Raw genomic sequence first — 22,138 nt, forward strand, 5'->3', positions numbered from 1 at the left:
TACATTTGCTGCATATCTTCTATAATGTAGTGACATTATTCCGGCTTCAGACATCAGACTAGCCGCCGGACTTGTGCGGAAAGCGCCTGTTGCATAGCTTATTCCGCTATTATGAACTACGTCTAAATTTTTTAAATGCGACTTTCTAGCGGATGAATATACGATACATCCGTAGTCTAGTTTAGATTGAACCAATGCTTTATACAATCTCAATAATGTCTCTTTGTCTGAGCCCCAATTTAAGTTCGATAAACATATTATAATGTTTAGGGCTCTTTTGCATCTATCACTCAAGTCCTGTATATGTAATCCTCATGTAAGGGATTTATCCAATACTAATCCTAAATATCTTACATTGTCTTTATATTGTATTGGATTATCATCAATTGTCAACGCAGGACTTTGATGAGGAATTCTCTTCCTACAAAAGTGTACACAGCACGTTTTTTCTGGTGAGAATTGGAATCCGTTATTCTTTGCAACTTCATTTAGAGCATTGATTGCTCGTTGCAATTTGTACCTCACCATAGCTGTCTTGTTGCTGGCATACACAATTGCCAGATCATCAACATAGACGCGTTTGCTGATTTCTGCTGGAATGGCTAATATCAATTTATTAATGGCAATGGTAAACAAGGTACCGCTCAACGGCGAACCTTGTGGTATGCCATTTTCCAAATTTCTTACAGATGAATATTCGCTACTGACTCGTACTTGGAAAATACGGTCATTCATATAGTTGCTCAGTAAGACTGGCAGGTTGCCACGAAAGCCATTCATGTATCTGGAGCATTACACCATGACGCCAGGTCATATCGAAAGCTTTCTGAAGACCAAAGAAGACTCCGACACAATCTTTGCTTTTAATGAAGCTGTTATATATAACGTCCTCTAAGCTGATCATTTAATCAGTGGTAGAATGGTATTGCCGAAAACCTGCTTGATACGGCGATATCAGGTTTTCTTTTTCCAAAACCCAGACGAGTCGATTATTAATCAATTTTCCAGTATTTTTCCCATAGCACACGTCAAAGAAATAGGACGATAGCTATTGGGGGTCTGTTAAATTTTTATTTTTCTTTGGTATTGGAACAACATGAGCTTTTTTTCACTGCTGCGGGTACGTTCCATCCCGCCATATTGATTATAAAGTTCTAATAATCTGCGTTTTGCAGTGGTATTCAGCTGCCTGATCATATTATAATGGATTTCATCCGGACCAACAGCTGTGTTACCTGCTTTTTACAACGCTTTCGCGAATTCTTCCATTTTAAATGGTACATTATATGAGTAATTATACTCAGTTCTAAAATTTAGTAGACCTTCTGCTGGCCGTTCTGCTGGCCTTTTCAAAGTGATTGGATAACAGCTCTGCAATTTCATATGGAGTGTCTTTTATTTCATCTTCATCTTGAAGGCTAGTTATGGGAGCAAAATCATTACGCCCACAAATTGCCTTCACTTTCCCCCAAACATCTGATGCAGTAGTAGTTTTGTCGATGGATGACACATATTGCTGCCAGGATCGTTTGTTCGAGTCTATCATAAGACGTTTTGCATACGCCCTGTATTTCTTAAAGGCTACAAGATTTTCTGTACTAGGACGCTTCTTAAAGGCGTTATACGCCCTTTTCTTTCTTTTTATAGCTTCACTTATTTCATCATTCCACCATGGAACGGGTTTCTTGGTAAGTTTCCCAGATGTTTTGGGAATATATCTCGATGCCGACTCAATTATTGCATTTGTTATGGCGTCGACATCGTCCCCGATAACTCCAGTTGTTTCTGGGAGTATCGTTCTAGCTGTGAAGCTCATCCAATCTGCCTTATCAAATAACCATCTTTTAGAAATGGGATATGTTTTTCTTGTAACATCAGTTACAATTTGCACCGGGAAATGATCGCTTCCATGCAGATCGTCTATGACATGGAAGCTGTACCTCGGTGCTATCGATCCGCTTATAAGTGCAAGATCTATACAGGACGTCGATCCGTCTCTGGCATTGAAAAAGGTTCCTGATCCGTCGTTTAAAATAATAAGTTCTGAATTGATCAGGAACCCTTCCAGTTCTCTTCCACGGGGATCTACTCGATCCGATCCCCAAAGAGAATTATGAGCGTTAAAGTCACCCACCAGTAAAACAGGAGGGGGAAGCTCGGAAATTAGTCTTGCTATGTCATCCTTATTCCAATCAAAAATCGGCAAGTATATGTTGCAGACAGTGACCTGAAGCAGACGCTTCATTCTAACGGCGACCGCTTGTAGGTTAGTGTTTAGAACAAACGCTTCGGTGGTAGCTCTAGTCGATGTTAATATAGCTACTCCACCTCTAACTCTTACATTTGGCGGTTGATCTCGCCGAAATATATCGAATCCTTTTAATTTAAAATTTTCATTTCGGCGGAAATGCGTTTCTTGAAGACATATACAAATCGGGTCTACATCATGTACCAAGCGTTGGAGCTCATGGATGTTTGAAAAACATCCATTGATGTTCCATTGTACAATCGACTCGCTAATTTTTAATTAAATTATTGTCTGGGTTTGCCTTTCGGCCATCCTTTTTTTCTCTTCTTCTCCATTATGCGAACGGCATCAAGTTCGCGGAGAACGTCGTCTCCGGCGTAGCTTCCGGCCTCCGAATCGGAGACCACCGAAGCCGCCGACGAGACGGGCATGGATCGGCGCCGGTTTCAGGCGCCGATTGAGAAGCGGCAACCTGGCCACTCCCCGACACGGGGGTCGCACCGGTCACCGCCTGTGGAAGGCGTGTGGAAGGGGGGACACTCGTCCCCCCTGTGAAATTTTTTGTGGCCTCTGAGGCTTAGAGGCCACTTCAGTTACAGGAGGCTTGGGAGCCTCCATAACAGACTCTGTAGCTGTCACTTTCCTATCTTCAACTAAAATCTCACCAAGACGGACTTGGATTTCAGGTTTAGTGTCCGTTTTCTTCTGTACTGGAGCGACTTTCTGTTTTGGAGATATGTCTTCAGGAGGCTGTACAATTATTCTTGGCTTAACAGGTTCTTTAGTGCTGAGAGGCTTCATTTTGTTTTCAATTATCCTCTCAATTAAGCCAGCCAAGGTAGGTGCGAGTTTGTTGATGATTGCACTCACATCAACAGCAACTGGAGCAGGAGCAGGAACAGCAGCCGCAGCCTGAGCATAGGTTGTTGTTGCTCTAGGTCTGCGGGCGTTTACGATCTTTTTTGCTTCAAAGTAGCTGACTTTTTGCAGGGTTTTCACTTCCTGCACAGCTACTTCGTCTTTGTAAACAGGACAGTTCCTGGATTTACAGGAATGCTGTCCTCTGCAGTTTATACAGGTAGGAGGCTCCTTACACGGCTCTCCTTCATGAACTTCATCACCGCACACGCATATTTGCGGCCTCTCACACCTAACAGCGGTATGTCCAAAGCGTTGGCATTTAAAGCATCGCATTGGTTGCGGGACAAATACCCGCACATCCAACCGATGTATGCCCGCTCTTATCTTCTCCGGCAAACTAGGCCGGTTAAATGTAAGAACATGGGATGCTGAAGGTAGGACTTCGCCATCCCTTCTCATGTTCAACCTCCGACATTCTAATACTCCTTGCGGCGCTACAATTCCTGCAATTTCCTGCTCCGTACAGTTAAGAAGATCCCGACAGACCACAACACCCCTTGAGGTGTTGAGCGTGCCGTGGGGATCAACACGTACAGCTAGTTCTCCAATTTTTTTAAGACCTAGGATTTTCTGTGACTGTATATCATTTACAGTCTCTACATGATGAAGTCCTGTGAAAGTTTTCCTAATTTCCTTAACAGGGCCTCCAGCACATTTTGTTATTTCTCGAGCGATGAGGAATGGACTCACCTTCGAGAAATTACCGTCTTCTTTTGTAACAACTAAGTATTTTGGTTTGGGAATGCTGCTCTTGAAAAAAGCTTTGTGGAAGCTTTTTCTAGCCTCAATCTCAACCCTTTTAGTTTCCGCACTCTTTCGGCGTTTCGCCTCAGGCGAAACGGCCGGTTCTAGACGAGGGTGTTTATGTGAACCCTCTGCCACGTTTAGTTGTTCAGTTTCCATGAACAATTAATCCCTTCTGTAGTAAGGCTAGCCGCCGGGGTACACCCCCACTCCAGGGCTACCAACCCTGAAGGTCCATTCCGGTACTCCGGTGGAACCGGCATATGTCCTGGCAGAGAGCGGATGCGCAGTCTCTGCACTGACTCCAGGCCCTTACACACCGAAGCTTTCAGGGCTCCCATGCTCCGAACATGGGCACCTTAACTACATGCTTGCCATCGCGGGGGGCATGTGGACGACGAAAGGTCTCCGTTACACCTGCAAATAACTTTGACCGTGGCCACCACATCGCCAGCTCTAAAGGCGGTATTAATCCATTTCGATAATCGTTAAGAATTTCGTATCTGCAGGTGGCCGCAAAGTCCAGTCCTGTAATTCGGCCTATAGATGAAAATCGGCCGAAAAAAGCATATCCGAGAAACAACACTCGGAACCCCGTTAGCCAGCTATATGTAATGTACTTGAGTACAGCTGTTGCCGCCCTGGACGTGGAACGTAGATGTTGTGTTCCGGACGTGGGGAATATCTACCTCAGGGCCGAGCTCATTTTTGTGTCTTGAGTGACAAATACGGTGTTAAGTACTCGACAGAAACGTAGATGGACTGTCACCGGTCCCCGTACAATTCCATCGGAGATCCCCAATTCTCCACTACCGACCTCATTAACGGTACTTTTGTAAAACATCTGATGCGGACCACTTGACTTCCTTGTTCGCCTATTAAATTACATATACATATTTTTTGCCGCACTTCATTTAAACTCATTTCATTTGAAAGTGAGAAACGATCCTCCAATTCTTTAATAAAGTGGACGTTTCACAACTGCTGAAATATTAGTTTTTATTAGCATCAAATATTTATACGATTGTTAATTCAACAATCTTATATGTAATATTAGGATAGAGTAAAAGTCTCTTTATTACTATTTAAATAAATATATGTCTTATATGCATCTAATAATATGTTGGTTTTTTGTTTTAATTATTACGATGCAACCGTCAACAAAATGAAAACAAAAATTAAACAGAAGGTTACCGAATTTTATAGCGATATTTATTATCGAGTAGACTGAAACATGTGCGTAAATAAAAATAATACGATTTTAAATTATAATTTTCAGTTAATATTAAATAATCAGATGTTTCACCAAATCTGACATGGACATCGCATGACTTCCTTGTACGCCTATTAAATTACATTTACACAATTTTAAAAGTACGTAAAATTTTATTTCACTAATAACTGCTGATTTTTTTCATACGTTTTTTTATCGCTATTATTGAATTGTTATTTATTGACAAAATGCTTTTACAATTAGAAGTTAATAATTATTAATAAATCTATATATTTAATTTTAAAAAATAGTCGGAAATGAAGTCGGATTCGAACCGATGTGCCTTCTCCTTGTAAGTGAAAATATTTAATCGATTAATATTTTATTTGTGTATAACTCTGCAACCGATGAAAATAAGTACCGCTTATGATATATCGTTGAAAAGCTCTCGATGACGGCTTATTACTGCGGTTAAGAAAAAGTCCAAAATCCAATTTTTTGTGGGTTTTGGGCTTTTTTGGGCACTTACGGTCGAGTAGGTTGCAATCAAAAGGGGAGGCTCAACTAGATGTTACAAAAGTCCTAAATCCAAAATTTCAAAATTCTACGGCTAATTGTTTTTGAGTTATGCAAGATACATACATACATACGTCACGCCGAAGCTAGTCAAAATAGACTCAGGGATGGTCAAATGGATATTTCCGTTGAAATCTGAAAACCGAAATTTTTCGCGATCAGAATACTTCCTTTACTTCGTACAAGGAAGTAAAAATGAGCGTTTACGTTCCATTTAATGTAATCTTAGTTTAATGTAAACGTAGGCGAATATCTTGACAAAGAAAAAGTCTTCTCGGGTGTAAAGTAGAAAAGCAAGATTTAAAAAAAAAAAATAAATAGTCTTATCGTTACGATCAATAAAAACAATTTATTTATTTCGTGGAAACGTACACAATTAATTTACAGTATACAAATAAAATTAGCGATTAGCAACTTCATCGGTCGATGTTTTATTTATTATAAATTAATTACGATCGATAGCGTAATATTCGTTAAAACTCTAGGCGTACGACGTAGCTTTCTTGATTCGTTATCTGCAGGCTTTTTGTGAAAATGACAGCTGTACCTAATTACGTGTTTTTAATTAAAAGTTGACGACAGAATAGCGATGAGATATCAAAGAACCGTAAGCCGCATATGGCAAATTTTTTTCTATAAAACTTATTCAGAAGAAAGGAATAAGTTAACGATTTGCCTGTAATTTAAATACTTAGAGATCCAAAATAAAATATCGTAACCGAGAAAAGTACTTTCGCATGTGCAATCTGAATCTGAATGACGATGGCAACGCATTAACGATCTAGATGGACTCGGTCGGTTTGTATTCTCTTTACGGTCGCATTTTATTTCTATATATAATCTTCTTAAACGATTTATTAATTCTATTTTAGATATATCGGTCGTATACTTTTTCGTCGTCGTAATGATTATATCGGAATAAACCGGAAATACTTCGGTAATTTGAGCGCGGTCGTATAAATATTGTGATTTTGAAATTAGAATTTTTTCAGTTTTAGGTAGTTTTCGACAAAATTGATAAAACGATAACCGTTCCGTTATATTTGTACGCTTCATCTTATCGACCTCGGCTTTACATATGTTGATGAACAAATTGTAATTTCCCGCGTCGTAATTATCGTCGATTTCTTTTGACGATGCTAAAACTAAATGCGGAATGAACGCGTTGGGATTATTATTATACTCCGTTACGACTAATAATTCACTCCAGTCGTTTCTATTTACCGCGCGCTGTAAAGGCGTTTCACCGTAAATATTTTTAGCGGTAACATCAACGTCGTCGTGTATTATTAACGTTTTAACGATTTTGTCTGAATAAGCGAAATGAAGCGCCGAATTTAATTCGTTATCTAAATGTTTCGGATCCGCACCTTCATCTATCATATTCCTGATAAATTTAACGTCCCTTTTATTGATGATGGCGCGCATTAACGGCGTTCTTCCGTCGTCGTCTTTGTTATTTATATCCGTACCGAATAACCGCATCAACGTATTCATAAAATTTACGTCCACGGCGCAACTGAGAATATCGGTTATTTGTCGTAAATCTTTCTTTAAAGCGATCAAACGATCGCGAATCAGCGTAACCGCGAGTCGTTTATATTTATGCGCGCTTACTAAACGCATTAAAAACGTCGTTCCGCTTTGATCTATTTCGTTTACGTCTTCTTTACCGCCTAAAAATTCGATTACCGTTCTTACGTCTCTTTCCCCGCGTATAGCGTCGATTAAAGGCGTTTCGCTTTCGCGAAGGTTTATTAAAGTCTGGTGTACGCTAGCACCGCGATCTAAAAGCGATTGAAAAATTTCATCGGTACCGACGCTAGACGCGTAAAATAAAGCGGTACGTCCGTCGTCGTCTACCGCGTTCACATCGGCACCGTGTTCGATTAACGAGTCGATAACGTCCTTATTAGCGTCTTTATAACACCTTACTGCGTACATTAAAGGCGTTTGTCCTTTATCGTTTTTCGTGTTCACATCGGCTCCGTGTTCGATAAGAACTTCCACGTATTCTTTATCGTTTATATCGTCCAGTACCGTCATTAAAAGCGTTTGTCCGTCGTTATCGCGAATATTTATATCTGCACCTTTATCGGTAAATATTTTAACGAGTCGTTTAAACACCGGAGAATAGAAAGCGTACATCAGAGCCGTTCTTCCTTTTTCGTCCTGATAATTTACGTTCGCTCCGGATTCTATAAATTTAATAACGATTTCGAGGTCCCGATCCGTCATCGTCGCACAAACCAAAGGGGTAAATCCGTAATCGTTAGGAGAATTTATATCCGCACCGTTACGGATTATATCGTAAATTATATTTCTACTCGTACGTAATTCTAACGCGTGAGTTAAAAGGGTTTGACCCGTTTCGTTCGTAACGTTAAAATTATCTGCGTTATAAACGATTTCGGCTACGAATTTCTCATCGTTTTTCTTAAACGCTATATCGAACCAAAACCGATCGTGGCATTCGTTAATATTAAACGTATCGGCTCCTTTATTAACGAGCAAATCGATTATTTCCTGATCGAAAGTATACATAACGGCGCAGTATAAAACGGTTCTACCGTGATAATCGACCGCGTTTACGTCGGCTCCCAAATCGACTAATCTACAAACAATTTCTTTATCGTTCTTTATCAGCGCGCTCATCAAAGGTGTAATTCCATCGAAAGCTGATTTTCCTATATCGGTTTCATTATCGATTAATTTATCGATTACCTCTACGTTGTAATCGTTATCTATCGCGCACAGCAAAGGTGTTATACCGCTATTGCTACTCTTATTCGCATCCGCACCGTTATCGATAAGAGCGCATATTATTTCTTTATCTGTATCGGCGTACAAAGCCATTATTAGAGGCGTATTGACGTCGTCATCGTCACCTTCGTCCGCGTTAAAACAGCGGTACGCGTTAACATCGGCGCCTTCTTCCATCAAACCGTAGATACATTCGTAACCGAGGTTATTTTTTAGCGCTAAAAATAGCGGCGAATACTTTTCCTTGTCGACCGCATTTACGTCGGCTCCGTTGGCGATCAATTTACGAATAAATCGTTTACTTCTGTTTTTACATAATACGCGTAATAAAATATTAGATTCGACTCGGGATCCTCTATCGATCAGTTCGAACCATAAATCCTCATCGGTCGACGATACCGCTCTCATTAAAGGTATTTCACCGGCACGATTCCGCGCATTGATATCCGCCCCGAAATCTATTAATAATTTGATAATTTTCAAATCGTCGTAGTCATCGCGAAAATCGCTGACGGCTAAATGCAATATCGTATTTTCATCGTTGTCGTCGCATATTTGATTGACGTTCGCACCCTTTTCTAAAATCTCTTTTATAAAATTTATATCTCTTTTACATTTTATCGATCGCAATAAAGGCGATATACCTTGTAAGTCGACGTCGTTTATACTCGCACCTCTATCGATCGATCTTGTTATTACATCGATATCCATTCCGCGCGTAATACAAACGTTAATAATCGACGTTTGAATATTTGAAATATCGTAAATATTCTTATTTAAAAAAAAATCTAATAAAATTTTAATCATCTTTTCACTTTTTACTTTGTAAAATAAATAATACAATTTAAAATCCGTTATTATAAATTTAAAATCGTTTTTATTTCTTTCGAGTAATTTAATCGTTTCTTCTACATCGTCGTTTACGATACATTTTAAAATGTTTTCGTAGCACATATTTATATTATTTTTAGCGCGTAAATTTCAGTAACTGCTAATCGATTTCCAAAATTAGAAAATTTCAATACTCGGTGAAGTCTGCGATGAATCGACCGTCTGAAAAACAGACACAAAAAACTTGTATTAACATAACAAATATATTTAACGAAATAAAATAAATGAATATTTATTTATATCGATCACGGTTTCAATTTTCGGAAGTTTATAGATTAAAATCGATATTACTGTACGGTGTCATCGTAAAAGAGAAATCAAATAGGAATAAAGATACTTAGAATTATATTGTTTTATTTAACCGGTACTGTACAGGATAAGGACGCGGGCTGAGGCTATAAATGTACATTTTAATAACGTTTTCCTTATTCAGAACGTTTAACAACGGCCGCTAACTCGTTAAACATCGTTTTACGAATTTAATGTTTTAACTGCGAGGCGATTATATTTTAAAAACTTATTGCTGTGCATTAAGAGAAACAAACGTGTTTTGGTCTTTTCGAACCGACTTGTAATTTACGTCCGTCTACCATTGTTTTTAAAACTTTCGAGCAAATTTAAACGTTTGCAGTATAAATTTACGAAGTTACCGACAAAATTAATAAATTTTGTCCCGAATAAAACTACCTAACATCGTTAATGGAAAACTCACTAAAGAAACGGATAAATGGATCGTGTCTTGTAATGTTTTCGACAAGCTTTTTTAAATATTTTAATAATAAATATATTTTATAATTATATAAATTTGACGGGTAATTGTTACTTCTTTAAACGCACGACTTAAAGTAATCGATGGTATTTAACTTCTTCGCGTCGCCGTCAATCGAAAATTTAATCCGAAGTAAAATATATAATTCGGATAAACGCCATCGGTTTCCAAGATTAGAATTTTGATCGTCTATCGTTTAACAAAATGCACCGGGCCTATAGTTTTGCGATACGACGGGACGGATCATCACAGGCGGTTACAAGTTAGCTCGTGTTACACGCATCGAAGCCGCTCTAGTCGCCGCCTTCATTTTTACCTGTGTTGGTGAAAAGAGGTAGTGATATCGTCGCGGTCGAAAACTGAAATTCCGGGCGGCTTTGCACGCGGGTTGAATGTTTGTCGGTATTTAGAGGAAATGACTACTGCGCTCGGAGAGGGTTGTTCTCATCCTACGACAAAGTGCGGGAGTTCGAATACGAGGAGACCTCCTCTCCCGTGGGTGTCTGAAGATCCAGATCGGTGAAGAAGCGAACGGTGGCCGTATCTTTTAATACGAGAGAAGTTTTGGAGCGAGTCGTGTCGGAAACTCAGAAAACAGTTACAGGAGAGCGGTATATCGAGGAACGCTTGCCTAAATTTGTCGAAGCTCTAAAGAAGCTGCGCCCAAACTGAAGGCGGACATACGGTTTCTTCACCGGGATAACGCTGCAGCGCGCCGCTCGAAAGTTTGCTCAAGCGCCGGAATAAAGCCGTTAGAGCACCCTACCTACAGTCCTGACCTCGCTCCGTGTGACTTCTCGCCGTTCCACGGGTAAAGAACAGACCGAAAGGGAAGCGTTTTACGAGGGATTGTGACCTCCTAAGGGTTCAGGACGATGAGTGCGGCCCAGATCTGCGACGGAAACCGGCAGGGTTTCTTTGACAATATGTTTCGAATGTCGGAGAAGTGTAAAATACGCGACGGAAATTATTTTGAAAAATTATAATAAAGCGTATCGGGAAACTTTCCTAGTGCTGTTCGTATATATCAGAACCGGTGAATGTAATTTTATCGTGTTTAAAAAACCTTAAATCGCTCGTACAAAATCAGAAGAAGACAAAACGTTGAATATTTGCAAACGCAATGTTCGGTAAAAAAATCAATTCGAAATCGTTAAAAGAAACAGACGGTTTCAACATATTTGTAATTTTTAAGCCGTTCATCCTGTACGTTATTTCCTGTGTTCTATTTACGTATGCGATTAGTATCGATTATAAGTTTATTTTTCTTATTTATAAGAACGAATTATATTTTCTTTTTTAATCGTAAAAAAACGTTTATCGAAATTATTTTTAAGAGATTTTATTTTCCTTACGTTCCGTTCTTTTTCTTTCCGCTTTTCAGGTATTATATTGTATTACGTATTATAAAAGTAAGGTTAATCGTCAAACAGGGTAGAGTTTTTAATGCGCACAATATGAACGTCATAAGAAAAGGTATTTGTTTAGTATATTTGAAGAAATACTTTTCTTCAAATTTGACTGTACGTAATATTTTTATTTTAATATATATAAACTAGCATCGCCGTCGCGGCTTCTCCCGCGCTATATGTTTACTTGCATTTCCTGTCGGCGGTCAGGGGATGTTTAGCCGGTCTGGTCGCTCTGCCTACGCTTATTAAATTCGTGCTTGCGACAATAACAACGATAAACGAATTGTAAATTCTTCAGAGCAACAGTTTTATCAGTACGGTATCCGCTAAATGGCTTTTAGATTTTCCGTCGAAATAGATAATCAGAATTACAAGTACAAGTTACTACTGCGATGTTACCGAATATCATAAACAACGATTCGATACCGGTAGCGTAAACGTTTCGTCTTACATCGTGATTCTTGCTGAAAATAGGATGAATTTCTGTTATCTATAAATCTCTGAAATTAAACACCGATTTCATTCGGTTAATTCCTTTTAAAATATTAAAAGAAATTGAATCTTTTGATAATTTTTAAAGTCGTTGTTATTATCGCGTAACAAATTATATACGCTTGCGGATTTAGTTTTCCGCGTAAAAATTATTTTTAACCGCGTTAGGTTGTTAAAAAATGTTTTTTTCCTTTACAGATCCTAAAATTAAAAGGTAAACCGAAAGAAATATTGAAATTAGAATAGAGCGTTCGTTATTTAGCTCATTAAACGGGGATCAGCGACTCAAAACCGAACTGACGCGGTGTAAATGCCGTCGATTTCTTTTAAATGTTCGCCTTCAATTCATCGATAGTGTAGGGATTCGATCTGTAAACTCTATCCTTCGATTAGCCCGAAGTAAGAATTCGCGACTAGGCAAATTTGGGGGACGCGGAGGTCCTCGCCCTCTGCTGACAGTTACTTCTTCTGTAAAAGCCGTAAGCGCATCGTTTCCTTTACGACAAGTCGCTTCGTCTTGTCGAAAGAAGCTGTACTGTGTTTCACGATTTGTAATCGAGCGTAGAATCGTTCGAAGATTCTGCGGTACACCGGTATATCGACAGTCCGGTGAAAAAATATCAGCCTCGCTACGGAAACAGCACACCGTATACTCGTAACTATACGGGTATACGGTGTACCGTTTCGACACACCGTATCGGGCACCGTCGGCTATCGGATTAAATTATCGGAGCGTTCGCTTTAACTCCTGGTGTGACGTGAAATTCAGCATCGGATTTATTTTTCCGACGACAATGTTTCTTTTTTAATGTTTTTGTAATCCAGAACGCGCATAAGCGGTCTGCTGTAAGCTATCCTTTCCTCGATGGAATAAGGCGTTTTAGAAAACAAAATAACAAAAAACGAAACTATACTGCCCGAAGAACGAACCGTATACTACTAACAGATGAGAATAGTAATATATACGACCGACAGTATCGCTAGTAATAGCACCGTTAAAGATTTTATTCAAATAATTCGGTTCGATCGGTAGATAAAGAAGACCAAGAAACCGGTCGTCTAATTAATTTATTAGATACAATAGTTTAAAAAAACGTACAGAATAAACAGTTATCAGACGGTTTGTGAAACTTAGTTTGTCGAAAGCGAGGCAGAAACTTCACGGTCGAACAGCGATAAGAAATGGATATCTAATATAGCTTTTTAAATCTTGAACGTTACGAGATAGGTTAACCGCAATCTTAAATTCTCGTACACGGTAGGGGATATATTTTAACGTTTCTTTCTTCTATTCGTCGATATACTCGTAAGAGTATAGCATCAAGTCAAATCGGGTGATCGATTAAGTTATCTAAAAGTTAAACTTCCGCTTTCTATTTAATTCGCCTATAACGGCGACTGTTATTTTTTATTCTTATTCTAACATTTTTTTCTGTATTGCGTGCGTCATAAATTCCGTTTGTTTTCAAATAACTCTACATTTATTTAATCTATTTCCCTTTTTTTCTTTAGATATAGTGTCGAACGGTGATGATCGTTTAACGATTGAAACGCTCATCTGCTTTTAAATTTTAAGAAAAATATTTTTGATTCTAATCCTATTTTCAAAGCGTTAAAATCGTTACACATTTTGACTAAATTTTTTTCTCTTTAGTGTTTCCAACGTTCAGGCGTATGAAAAAATAATATAGTTTTTTTTACAAGTAAAATATGTGTATATATAAATTATATATATTATTATCCTATTATTAACCTATTAATTTACGTTATAGTAATCGTTTATCTATATTCGTATCATTTTTTTCTCTATTTTTACATCGTATGAAATATTTAAAACATCTAGTAGCAGATGTATACGTTTCCGTTAAAATTAAATTTACACCAGGACTTTTAATTAATTAACGGACAACATTTCTAAATACGAGAAGAGCTTTAAAGAATGTTACGATGCGATTAGTGTTATTATCCGCTTTTAAGTTAGAAGGGATTTTAATCCGGCTCGGTGACAGACGCCTTATTTTATTATCAAATCCGTTTATCGGGTAAATGTAAATATTATTCTTTCCTTCCTTAAAATTTTCCACGACGGCTTTGCTGTAACGGAATCGCTCTCGGCGGATTATTTAATTTACTTTGTTATCCTTAACGTACGCGCGTAAGGATGATCTCCGTGGCGCAGCGGCAGCGTCTTCGCCTATCGTCCGAAGATTCAAGTCTCGGTCTGGCGCGGTATTTTTCACACGGTACAGAATTCATTATCGGTCGTCTAAATAAACAAATTTCAAGCGCCTTGTTATCTCGCTTCCGAAAACGGCACGGCTATCTTCTTTAAGATGAACGAGCATCCGTGCCGGGATTATTAGGGTATCCGAAGAGAGAAGGAAGGTAAAAACTCTTTCTACTTTTTAGCGTTCAAAAAAAAAAAAAGAAATGAAATTTACGAAACGGATGATCGATTACGTAGGACGCACTAAAGGTTTTCAGGTTAAAAGATCGGAACGAAAAAGCCGAACGGTAATTAACGTAAAATCGGTTTGCCGACTGACGACTCCAAAAAAAAAATTATTTCTTCTCGTTCGAACCGATTACTTTATTTTTACGTACTTATTTTTTTACCGACGACAGGGTGACGCTCGATTACGGTAACCCTTTATTACGTCAAGAAAAATTAAACGCCGAGTCCGATCGGGATGGTAATTCTGTAATTCGAAAGCGCGAGAGGAGGCTCCTTTTTCGTCGGCTTTTGGAAGTTTGTCGGTGACCGTTTTAAAATTTATATAAAATTTTACATCGTCGTGACTTAAGCGTAATGAATTTTTATGAAATTTACGTTCCGAATCGGCGGCTAGTGTCGTTCTTAAAAACATACGAAGGGGTACGAGTGAGGAGCGTCGAAGGGAAGGTTTTCGTCACCAGTCCGCCGCTCGGACCGGTATGCGATTTCCCCTGCGAGCGATCTCGGCTGCTGCGCGCACCCTTCTTCCTGCGGTCCGGCCGCCGTTTACGTTTCGCACCGCAGCGACCGGCTGACGTTAGTTTACAGTTTAACCCGCATGCCGCGATCTAAGGTAGTGCTAGCGTACGGCAAAGTCTTAATCCGATCTTTTAATTACGATCAATAATTCCGTTTAGTATTTTATTTACCTTTCGTTTTACGTTAAAGTTGGCAGAATAAGCACGGGTGTATCGCTCGCGAATCGCTACGGTAAAATGACGTTTACTATGTTTGCGGTTAAGCGGTCGGATAAGGAAATATCTTAACTAGCCGATTTTATCATTATAAAAGACGTTCTTTTGAGGTCGTACGATTTATTATTTTTAAAGAAAAAATGACCTCTGAGATCTACCGGTCGCGTTATATATTTTCTGATGCGTTTTTAAAATTATAACGTGTCGTTCTCGATGCGATATTCTAGCGATCTTCTGTTTAAAAATTACTTAAAGTTTTCTCCTTAGGATAAAATTTAAAAAAAATAATAAGGAAATAAAATTAAGCGCCTTATTTTTTACCGTATTTTAACCTAGCGACCTTACATCCGGAAGAAAAGCTTAAAAAAATAAATACCGCGCTTTTCTTATCGCGTTTACGAACGAATAAATACATTTTCATTCTGACGGGAAGGTAATTCGTTATACAGATCGTGTCAATCAGAACGAAGAGATCATCAGAAAGAGAGGAAGAAGAAGAGAGAAGACCGTCTACGCGACCCAACGTACCGGACGGGAGTCCGAGAAAGAGCCCAGCAGAGATGCGTCCTGAAGGGCAGCCAACAAAGAAGAGGTGAAGAGCTTCTACTTAAACTTTCCCTTAAAACTTACAATTAAATTAGTTTAAATCAGCGATTGCGACTCCTTCGGCGCATTGCTACCTCCATATAGTTAGTGCCCCGTTGTGGCGTATTCCTGCTAGCCTATGTAGCGTTAGCACCGAAAGGACTTCAGTGCACGGTCTGAAGGGGAATTACGTCGGGAGGACAGGTTTTCAAAAACCTAGCCTTCCGCGGTCGGCCCATGACATGGGATCGATAACGCTGGTTTAACAACGGATTGGAATGCAATTAAATCCTTCCTTAAAATAAAAATATAAAATAAAGACAAAAATTGAAAAATTAGACCCGTCATATAAAGTAAACCTTTAAAAACACGCCCGATAGAATCACCCAGCAGCAAGGGACACTGTCCAGGCTCTGCAATCCGAAGGGAGAATTTGCAAACTCCCGCCAACTTTGCATTCCGTGTCAATCTTAATGTAAATTACAAATATAAAAACAAATTATAAGATAAAAAATAAAATAGATGCGTTTAAATTCGATATCGACTATTTAAATATAAATATACGAATCGACAAAAATTATTATAGAATAGTTTACGTTTCGGAAACCGCAAATGAAAATTACATTCGGCACGTACTTACGTATCGTGCTTTTTTTAATCGGTATTTAAAAACTCTTTTACAGAATAATAATGTTTACGTAAATGAAACTTTTAATCGGTATTTTATATAAATCGGCGGCAAGAGTTTCGAAACGGTTTGACAATTTATAAGAAACGGCATCGGAAGCATGATATAGAAAGCCGAAGTAACGAGTTATGCGAAAACAGTTCCTACGTCCGGTTACGTAAAGGTGGATGTTGTTATTTTTTAAGAATTACCGAATATTACTTTTACCAAAGATCGGAGATTCGTAAATATAATTACAAGAGTAAATCGACACGTATTTAATTTTGCGACCGTAGATCTATACGATTTATACTTACGAGCGCCGGATAATGAACTTATAGCCCTTCTCATTTTCCGACAGAGATCGCATCATTTATTAAGGCGCTTCACATCAAAATATTATGTACGTTTCTTATCGTAATCGAGATAAGAGACCTTCAAGAGACCTTGAAAAAAGAAAATGAACTCAAAAGTGACATAGCCGTTTCCAAAAATGACAAATACTTTCTGCCACGTTTACCAGGGAAAGCCTTTTATTTGCTAAGCCGAATATACCGTTGGCATATCTACCGAATAAGTAGTTGTACTTATAATGAATATCATTAGTTTCGGTGAAACTGCAGTCACGTTAATTTAATATCCTTAACCGACGAATATAAAACGGAAGAAATAAGACCGTAATGCGGCAAGGCTGTTTGCTTGTTTGTTAATTTTGTTATAGTACATAAATTTAAATATTTGGCGATCGCGATAGCGCGACGGTAAAATAAAATATATGTTAATCGTTAAACTTTGTTACAGAGCGAGCTTAATGTAAGGTAATAAATAAATTTAGATAAAATAAAAATAATAATAAAAAAAGATATTTACCGATTATTAATATAATGTCGATGTACACTTAGAACCAAATTCGGTCGAGAAGAATGGAACTGACGAATTCAAAGGAATAAAGTAAAATTTGCTCCGACTGCGACTTGAACTCGAACCGTATCGTGTTTTAAATAATAAAGCGAATAAAAAATAAAAATAAGTGTAAAACTTTATTTATTTTCTATCTTCTGCGAGCGATAACCGACCGCATTCGACGATATGCGATGTCGATTTAATATCCGGAACCGACGAATATAAAACGGAAGAAATAAGACCGCAATGCGGCAAGGCTGTTTGTTTGTTAATTTTTTTATAGTATATAAATTTAAATATTTGGCGATCGCGATAGCACGACGGTAAAATAAAATATCCGTTAATCGTTAAATTAAATAAGGATCATTCGGCTTACGTATCGCGAGTAAAATGATTTACATGTACGCGAAAATCTTACTTGTGTTAGACGTTTCACGGATAGACGCCGGATCGGAATTATTCTCCGGGTGGATTGTAATCGTCTACCTTAAAATACGAATACGATCGTCGCATTGTGCTTCGCGGTTAGACGTAACATCGCTAATCGCAAGGATAAAATTCCCGTATCACTATTTCGGTTGTCCGCAAAGCGACGTTTCTTGATGTTTTATTAAACGAAAAGTTTTTGCCGGACGATGACAAACCGATTTCCTTTGTAACAAAATCAGATCGTATTGTTTTGCTTTGAAGCGCCTTAGTAAAACGCTAAGCTTGTCGTCGTTAATAAATGTTTATTACGCGTACAAATATTCTCGTATAAAATTTAATGTCGTCTTTGGGGCCGCTTAAAAAAGTCACAAGGAATTTTTAAGATACAAAAACGGGCTGTCAGATCATTATCTGGCGCTCGTAAGTAAAAAATGTGTACACCTATATTTAGAAAATTAAATATGTCGATTTATCCTTGTATTTATATTTGAATGTCCGATCTTCGATAAAAACAATATTCGCTTATTCTTAAAAAATAACAACGTCCGCTTATATCAAATACGACGCAGGAATTAATCTCGCACGACTCGACGCGATAATTCGGTTAACGAGAAAGAACCTTTGAGGCTTACGTTAGAATTTTTAATAGATCGAAGAACTATTCGAAAATTCTTCCACCGATTTACTTAAAATATAATTAAAACATTTCTTTTGGCGACAATGAATTTGACATCTGTCGATGAATTTTTAAATAATATTGTTTAAAAAAAAAAGAAAGGGATTCGGGTGCACCTGTGTTTATAAATATGCGATCAAAATGATTTTCAATAGCGCCTAGTGAATTGCGAGTTACTTTTCAGTAATTTGTTACGCTTAATGTACTTACCTTAACGGACTTTAAACGCATCTATCCTTTATTTTTATAATTAATCTTATATTGACGCGATCTACCGTATATAATGTGTTTTTGTGTTCCGATCAGAACAAAGATTTATCTATTAACGCGGCCTACGTCCAATCCGGTTCGTAAAAGATACAGTACGTATCGCGAAAACTACCGACGATGTCCTTAAATTTACTCGGAATAAATGTAGACGTTAAAATTAATTTTATCTTCGGCGATAAAATCGATTACTATTAACTTTTCCGTACGACCTGAATTTATTTTCCTATAAAAATAAATAGAACGTTAAAAAAATCGGAGAATAATTTGTCAGCTCTGTAAAACGGTTTAAAAATTAATACGATCGACGGTTCAGCAGGAAAAACGTCGAGCATCTTTCTCGTAAAATATATGAAAGAAAAGGTATTTAAAAAACCGACGACACAGTTTAGGACTTTCCAGTCACACGGTTAAGCCGCGTTCCGGGAAAGTCTTACAACTGCGGGTTGTTGCTGATGTGCGGCTTACACGCACGACTTCATTAAAAACGTTTATCGTTTTGTTTAAATATAATATTTTTCGTTTATTTAATTCAATGATTCTAACTGAAGTGCGCGCGCATACCGTATTTGATTCGCGTGAGTGTAACGGTACTAGCGGCGACGGTCGGCACTAACTAAACTAACGTAATTTCACAACTTTTTTTTTTTTTTTTTTTGCCCTACATCCTCGAGCCGGACATCCAATTAAGTATACTCGACTCGGGGACGTGTCCTTTCCTTTTTTTAATTGCCTGCCTCTAATCTATAACGGAAGAACCAGGCCCGGCTATGCCGTTCCCAGCCCCCCCGCCGGAGACCGGGTCTCGGTCTTTCCTTTTGCCAGCCTCAAACCGACGGCGCAGGAGCCGAAGCAGCCAAAGCGTATCCGGGAACCCACACCGCCGGCCGGGTCTCGGTCTTTTCATTCATTCGCACCTAACGGACCCCAAGAGTCCCCGCTCCATCACGGGAATCCACACACCAGGGCATGTGAGCCCTCAGGAACGGAGCTGTCCGCCCAGCCCTACTATAAACTACACTCCTCAGTATCCCAGTCGTCTTGCCTCATCTTCTTTTATTCTGATAACTGTTCTTGCAAATATTGCAAAATTATTCCAGTTTCCAGACATAGCCAAGCGCCACTCCGAGAGCCGCTCCGGTAGGGTATGCATCAGTCCTGCATTTATACGTTGTTCCTCCCATCGTCTGCACTCAAAAATAGTGTGTTCGGCATCGTCAACCGCATTGCAGTTGCGCTGGACATTAACCGCATCAGCCCATACCGGGGCGGTGTACAACAGAGACGACGTTATCACCGAGGTGATAAGTCGCCTCTTCGACGCACGTGGAATTCCTTGTCCCGCAAAGAGACCTCACATGGCACGGATTGTTGTTTCCACTCTGTCGCAGATCATGGCCACATGGCTGGAGTATTTGAGGTGTTTATCCAGTAACACCCCTAGATATTTAGCCCTTTCCACCTCGACAATTGCCTCTCCTCTCAGGCGCAGATTTAATCTTCTGAGTATCCTCCTACCAGTGAAGAGGATATCCTTGCATTTGGAAGGAGAGACCTCCAAACTGTTGTTGACGAGCCATTCATTCACTATTTCTAAGGGGTAATATTCCCCTTGTCCTCCACTTCATCTAAGGTACTGGCCTCCACTAGTAGCGAGATGTCGTCCGCGTATCCTACGACATTCACCCCCGGCGGGAATTGAAGTCGGAAAATTTCATCATAGAAGATGTTCCAAAGTAGGGGTCCGAGTACAGACCCCTGCGGGACTCCACCGAAGATCTGATGACTTACCACACGATCCACCGTATTGATTTCAGTTCGTCTCTCGGATGGATAGCTGGCTACTTGCGTCACTATATACTCGCTTATATTTTTTCTTTAAAGTGCCCTCAATATAGCTGGCCAAGGTACCGAACCGAAAGCGTTCCTTATATCCAGGAGTATCATTAGCGGGATTCGTCTGGTTCTCCAAGTCCCAGCCCTCACCGCAGCAGCCCATGAAACTACTTTGTTGATGGCGTTAATAGTTGACCGCCCCCGTCTAAAGCCAAACTGATTCTCATGGAGGAGGTTGTTGTTTTCCAGCTCCTCAATTAGTCTATTAGCGATGAGCCTCTCCACGACTTTTCCCATATTATTAATGAGGCTTATAGGGCGATATTCGAGAGCCCCTGGAACTGACTGTTTTTTGGGCAAGAAAACAGTTCTTGACGCTTTCCAGCGATTTAGTATCCACATCAGCCATTGCGTCATTAAGATGCTGAAAAGACTTATATATCTCCGTCAGCTCCCTCTCGTGGACCTTTTGATGAGTCACCATAGTTTTGCCCAGATTTTGTCTAAATGTTAAAAGGGCATGGCCCAGCCTATAAGTGAGATCCCACAATGTAGATGTAGTCTCTTCTTCCTCGGAGGAACCGTCTCTGACTCGTTTAGTCCCTCTGAGATCCGCTGCCTTCCATCCTTTCTTCTCTGGGGGGCCATAAGGCCCCGAAACACTTAATTCCATCCCCTCTTCCATAGGGAAGGAATTAAAAAATCACCAGTATTTTTATGGAACTCTCGGCTCAATTCCAAGTCCGTAGATACCCCACTCGTGGGTGGTGGTGGGGGTTTGGGTAGGGGACGGGTGAGGGGGTTGAGGGGGGGGGGGTCGGAAAATGTATGATCCCGAATCTGTCCTCAGAAAAATTCGGTGGTCGGGGGGGGGGGGTCGAATATGTATCCGACCAAAAGTGCCCCCCAAAAAAAAAATTGTGGTGAGGGGGGTCTATGGAATATTAGTCTCGGATCTATCCGATCCGAGAGGATTTTGGAAAATATTGGTCAGGGAAGGAGTTATTAGGCAAGGAACATCCCCTTTATAAGAGCCTCAAACTCTTAGAAAAAAAATTCTACTAGTATAACTTATTTTGTCGATAAATATTCTTGTTTACGATAATTATTCTTGATAATTAAGTTGTTGTTTACGATAATAATTCTTGATAATTAAGTTGTTGTTTACTACAACAGCCGTGACGTCACAAACTAGTGGTTACTTGTCTATTGACTTAACTTATTTTCACTAACTTCAACGGCCAATTTAACGTTGGCTCTTATGGAGAAAAAAGTTACAAAAGAAAAAAAACCTAATTACAGCACAGTCCGGTCACCAAAATTCACAAAATTTAACACAATTGTCCGTTATCCTTACCTCGAAATGATTCACTACTTGTCCAACAAAAAAGCCGCAAAAAACAAAACCAAAAACGCATAAATCGCAGAGCTAGAAATACACGTCCACTCGGGCTGAGTATCCACACTCGACTATTTCACAACTTACATAGAACAAATTTCACACGTACGGTCGGCAGACCGTAGTTTCTTACGTTTAAATCATATTCGTTTATTTAA

The 22,138-nt window shown here is 39.1% G+C and overlaps 2 protein-coding genes across 4 annotated transcripts in view; both read right to left on the reverse strand.

Moving 5' to 3' along the window:
* Positions 1 to 17,466, reverse strand: part of LOC142334109 (odorant receptor 23a-like) — an 82,810-nt gene extending 65,344 nt beyond the window's left edge. For all 3 annotated transcript variants that reach the window (XM_075381819.1, XM_075381820.1, XM_075381818.1), the window contains exon 1: positions 17,341 to 17,466. The gene's annotated coding sequence lies outside the window, so the exon portion shown is untranslated. The remainder of the gene's footprint in view (positions 1 to 17,340) is intronic.
* Positions 6,053 to 9,187, reverse strand: LOC142333702 (uncharacterized). The gene has a single exon (XM_075381131.1). The coding sequence runs from the start codon at positions 9,174 to 9,176 to the stop codon at positions 6,345 to 6,347; it is 2,832 nt and encodes a 943-aa protein (XP_075237246.1). The 5' UTR covers positions 9,177 to 9,187; the 3' UTR covers positions 6,053 to 6,344.
* Positions 17,467 to 22,138: the final 4,672 nt, after the last annotated feature.

Source organism: Lycorma delicatula, chromosome 13 (genome assembly GCF_047948215.1).
Source record: "Lycorma delicatula isolate Av1 chromosome 13, ASM4794821v1, whole genome shotgun sequence".
In the NCBI taxonomy this organism is placed as follows: domain Eukaryota; kingdom Metazoa; phylum Arthropoda; class Insecta; order Hemiptera; family Fulgoridae; genus Lycorma; species Lycorma delicatula.